Source organism: Nanorana parkeri, unplaced genomic scaffold, assembly GCF_000935625.1.
Source record: "Nanorana parkeri isolate BGI_ZX_2015 unplaced genomic scaffold, ASM93562v1 scaffold15, whole genome shotgun sequence".
NCBI classification, from domain to species: Eukaryota; Metazoa; Chordata; class Amphibia; order Anura; family Dicroglossidae; genus Nanorana; species Nanorana parkeri.
Genome location: NW_017306283.1, coordinates 1,094,995 through 1,099,160, shown reverse-complemented (window position 1 = coordinate 1,099,160; position 4,166 = coordinate 1,094,995). Strand labels below are relative to the sequence as shown.

The window sequence follows — 4,166 nt, the reverse complement described above, 5'->3', positions numbered from 1 at the left end:
ATTTCGCAATAGAAGATCAAATCCTGGATGCGTGGTTAGGAATAGGGATGCACCGATACCGGTTTTTCGGTATTGAGTACCGATATTTTTTTTTATTTTTTTTCCGGTACTCGCCGATACCAGAACAGGCATCGGAGCATTTGTACGAGTGCTTGGCATCAGCACCGATATTAGTACCGGTGCATCCCTAGTTAGGCGCGCCTCTTGTATGGTCATCTCGCTTGAAGGCTCCTTCAGGTTTTTTTAATTAAAGGAGAACTATGGGGTCACTGTTTTTCCCCATAGTTCTCCTCAGGGTCACAGGAGGACACAAACTAGCGTCCTCCCGTTACCCTAAGCTCAGTATATAGGGAGCTACAGCTCGCGGTATACTGAGACGCCGGAGCGGATCCCGACTTAGATGACGGGATTCGCCCAGCTGCGTGAGTGACAGCTGGCTCTGCCTATCTAGAGGCAGAGCCAGCTGTACCCGCCCCTTCCCCCGACCGTTCCGCCAGTCAGCGCTGGCAGATGGGAGAGGGGAATCCAGCCCCTCCCCTGTCACGGCAGAGAGCTGTGACACGATGGAGAGGTGAGCGAACGCCGGTATGTGTTCGCTCACCTCCCGATCTACTGAGCCGACCTGTGACAGTCTCATTGTCACAGGTCGGCTAGAACTATGAGGTGAGTGGGAGTCACCCCTCCCCCTCCCCCCCTCATAGTTCTCCTTTAAACAAAAACGTCCAATACAGCCAACACTATTCGCGGGAATAAGACTCCCCTTTCCTCGGGGCATGTAACAATAAGTAGTGCTCACCCAGTCCTAAGCTTTTTCCAAATTCACGAAGTGTCAGCGTCACCGGTTTGCAGTGAAGGCTTGATCCAGTCCTCACTGCAAATGGGTTATGCCGACGCCCCGGTGTTCATCCAGCCGTTATTCAGACTACAAAGTACAACGTTTCCTGAATTCACTACTTCTCCGGGCTTGAGCAACAAGGAGAAGGGGAGTCCCCCAAAATGTGTTGGCTGTATCTGATATTTCCATTCAAATATTCAACCTAATTGAACCTTCACATAGGATGCCCATTTATTGTTGGTCGCTCCTAACCACACCTCCCAGAGGTCAAACCTGACGCACAATCTTTTTCAGAAGGCGATATCCCAGACTGCCCCCCAACACTTGTGGTAAAGGAAGAGGTCGGTGTGGAGTCTGACACGGGCCACCAATACATCAAGCACGAGAGATCTCTCAGCCCGGAGCCCTGCACCAAGATGACCATGCGGCTTCGTAGGAGTACCAATAGTTCTCAGTTTGTAAGTCATGGGTGGCCATTTTATGTCTTTCTCTCCATTATCTCTATTTGTGCGTTGCTTTCCTTCATAGAACTGCTACAATGTGATCTCTGTCATTTAATAACCTTCAATTTACCTGTTTTTTTTTTTTAGGTGGATTCCTTTGTCTGCCGCATCTGCTCCCGCGGGGACGACGATGAGAAATTATTACTGTGTGATGGCTGTGATGACAACTACCACACCTTCTGCCTGCTGCCCCCTCTTCCGGAGCCCCCAAAAGGCATTTGGCACTGTCCCAAATGTGTTATGGCAGTGAGTAAACTTAGAGCAGGAGGGAACATATTTTAAGTGGAAGGGGGGGTCGTCTTCTACTAGTAAACTTATACCAATTGACTATTATCTTAAAGGAGAACTATGGGGTCGAGGCTTTTCCCCATAGTTCTCCTCAGGGTAACGGAGGACACAAACTAGCGTCCTCCCGTCACCCAAACCTCAGTATATAGGGAGCTACAGCTCGCGATATACTAGGCGGCGCAGCCGGAGCTGATCCCGACAATTATGTCTGGATCCACCCAGCTGCGTGATTGACACCTGGCTCTGCCTATCTAGAGGCAGAGCCAGCTGTACCCGCCCCCTCCGCCAGTCAGCGCTGGAGGATCGGACAGGGGAGGGGGGATGCTAGTGTCTTATCATGGCTTTAGTAAACGCATGTGGGAAAGTGTTTGAAATTCTGGTACTTTATGGTGTTGTGATGTAAGTGGGAATTCCCCTTTTGCGAGTCGGTAATTCTTCACTTTGTATGAATAGGTCCTCATCTCTTAATCATGTTTCTTTTGCCCGCAGGAATGTAAACGGCCCCCTGAAGCCTTTGGCTTTGAACAAGCGAAGCGGGAGTACACCCTGCAGAGTTTTGGCGAGATGGCCGATTCTTTTAAGGCCGATTATTTCAACATGCCGGTTCATGTGAGTGTCGGCGCTTGCGGTGGTATCACCGGTGACGCTGAAGTTTAATCTGCTTATGTTTCGCATGCCCTGGCTCCTCCCCCTTCCACTCGTCAGCATGTTAATGTTTCTGTTTTTTATTACCTGCCTTGTTTTATTCCCAGTGATCATCACAGGGTCTCCTTCTCTATGCATTGCAGTTAGATCATGGCAAAACATCACTGCATTCTGCCTCGTTACCTGATGCAAGCAGTGGGTGGGCATGTGGGAGGAGTTATGCAAATATCAACATGCCTTGATTTGGGGGGATGTCAAGTCTGGTGGACTGGGTGGTCCTAGACAGGCTGTATTTGTAGGTAGGCTGCCCTAGGTAAGGCACACAGGTAGGGGCTGAAAGAACTCACTCGGAGGGTAGAAGGGGGTGACACCCTGCCGTGACGTCCTCTTATTGACGCCTGCGGGCGGCCATCTTGGTGATGTACGCAGTCAGAGAGAGGAGGAGACGTTCACCCGATGAGGTATGCCGCCGGGTCCCCTCCTCTCTCCTGACGCTGTCGGGCTCTCGGTCCATGACAGAGTGCCCGACATAGGGGGGTCTCAGTCATTTTGGTGTCACCTCTCCAATGGTGGCACCCGGATGCGGGCTGCTCCCCCCTTGTGACGCCACTGGGCCACAGACAGTCAGGCTGGGAGGTAAAAGGGATAGATAATGTTGGCCGTGCTCCAGGCAGGAAATGAGGCAGGCTCTATCTGCCTCTACTGTAAAAGTTGGCAACTGCAGACCTCCAGCTGTTGAGGAACTACAAGTCCCATGAGGCATTGCAAGACTTGACGGTTAGAGGCATGTTGGGATTTGTAGTTAAAGTACAGACGGAGGGCCGAAGTTGGCCCACCCCTGCTCTAGTGCATAGCCGGAGAAGCTCCTATAATGGTCGGCATGTGACTCTACACCTTAACGGCCTTCTTTCATTGTCGTCTGCCCGCAGATGGTGCCCACAGAGCTGGTGGAGAAGGAGTTTTGGCGTCTGGTGAACAGCATAGAGGAGGATGTTACCGTGCAGTACGGAGCCGACATTCACTCCAAGGAGTTTGGCAGCGGCTTCCCCATGCTGGACGGGAAAACAGAGCTGACCCCTGAGGAGAAGGTAACTGACGCAACGCCGCGGAATCTCCCACGTGGTTATTGGTCTCTATGGCTCATTCCACTCACTTGCCTTTTTGCTCCTCAGGCATATGCCACCAGTGGCTGGAACCTGAATGTGATGCCCGTGCTGGAGCAGTCCGTGCTGTGCCACATCAATGCAGACATTTCTGGCATGAAGGTGCCCTGGCTGTATGTGGGCATGGTGTTTTCTGCTTTTTGTTGGCACATCGAAGATCACTGGAGCTATTCCATCAACTATCTTCATTGGTCAGTATTTTCAGTTTGGAATATTGTTGGCAGATTTTGTTTTCTCTATCAATACGGTATATACTACTACACAACCATACCTGTATATATACTACTACACAACCATACCTGTATATATACTACTACACAACCATACCTGTATATATACTACTACACAACCATACCTGTGTATATATACTACTACACAACCATACCTGTATATCTACTATTACACAACCGTACCGGTATATATACTATTGCACAACCATACCTGTATATATAATACTACACAAACCCCAATATCCATGCCTCTGGGTTCTTTAACCGCCTTCCGGCCGGCAGTTTTGCACAAAATGGCTGGCCGGGAGCTTCCTGGATGTAACAGGCCCTCAATAGACAGCCTGTTAGCCCCACCCATTCGCACACACGCGCGGGAATGGATTTAAAAACAGTCAGCGATGCCTGTTAACATACAAGCTTGTATAACGTGCCGGTATGTGCGCCCCCCCCCCCCCCCCCCCCCCCCCTTTTTTTGCCCCCTCCCCCCTGCCCACAGACAGCA

General features: G+C 50.7%; 1 protein-coding gene across 1 annotated transcript in view; it reads left to right on the top strand.

The window, feature by feature from the left end:
* KDM5C (lysine demethylase 5C) overlaps positions 1–4,166 on the top strand; it is a 50,561-nt gene that overhangs the window by 19,111 nt on the left and 27,284 nt on the right. The window contains exons 8-12 of the mRNA XM_018558805.1: positions 1,130–1,293; positions 1,426–1,584; positions 2,116–2,235; positions 3,201–3,359; positions 3,444–3,625. Of these exons, the coding sequence (XP_018414307.1) occupies positions 1,130–1,293; positions 1,426–1,584; positions 2,116–2,235; positions 3,201–3,359; positions 3,444–3,625 (784 nt within the window). The remainder of the gene's footprint in view (positions 1–1,129; positions 1,294–1,425; positions 1,585–2,115; positions 2,236–3,200; positions 3,360–3,443; positions 3,626–4,166) is intronic.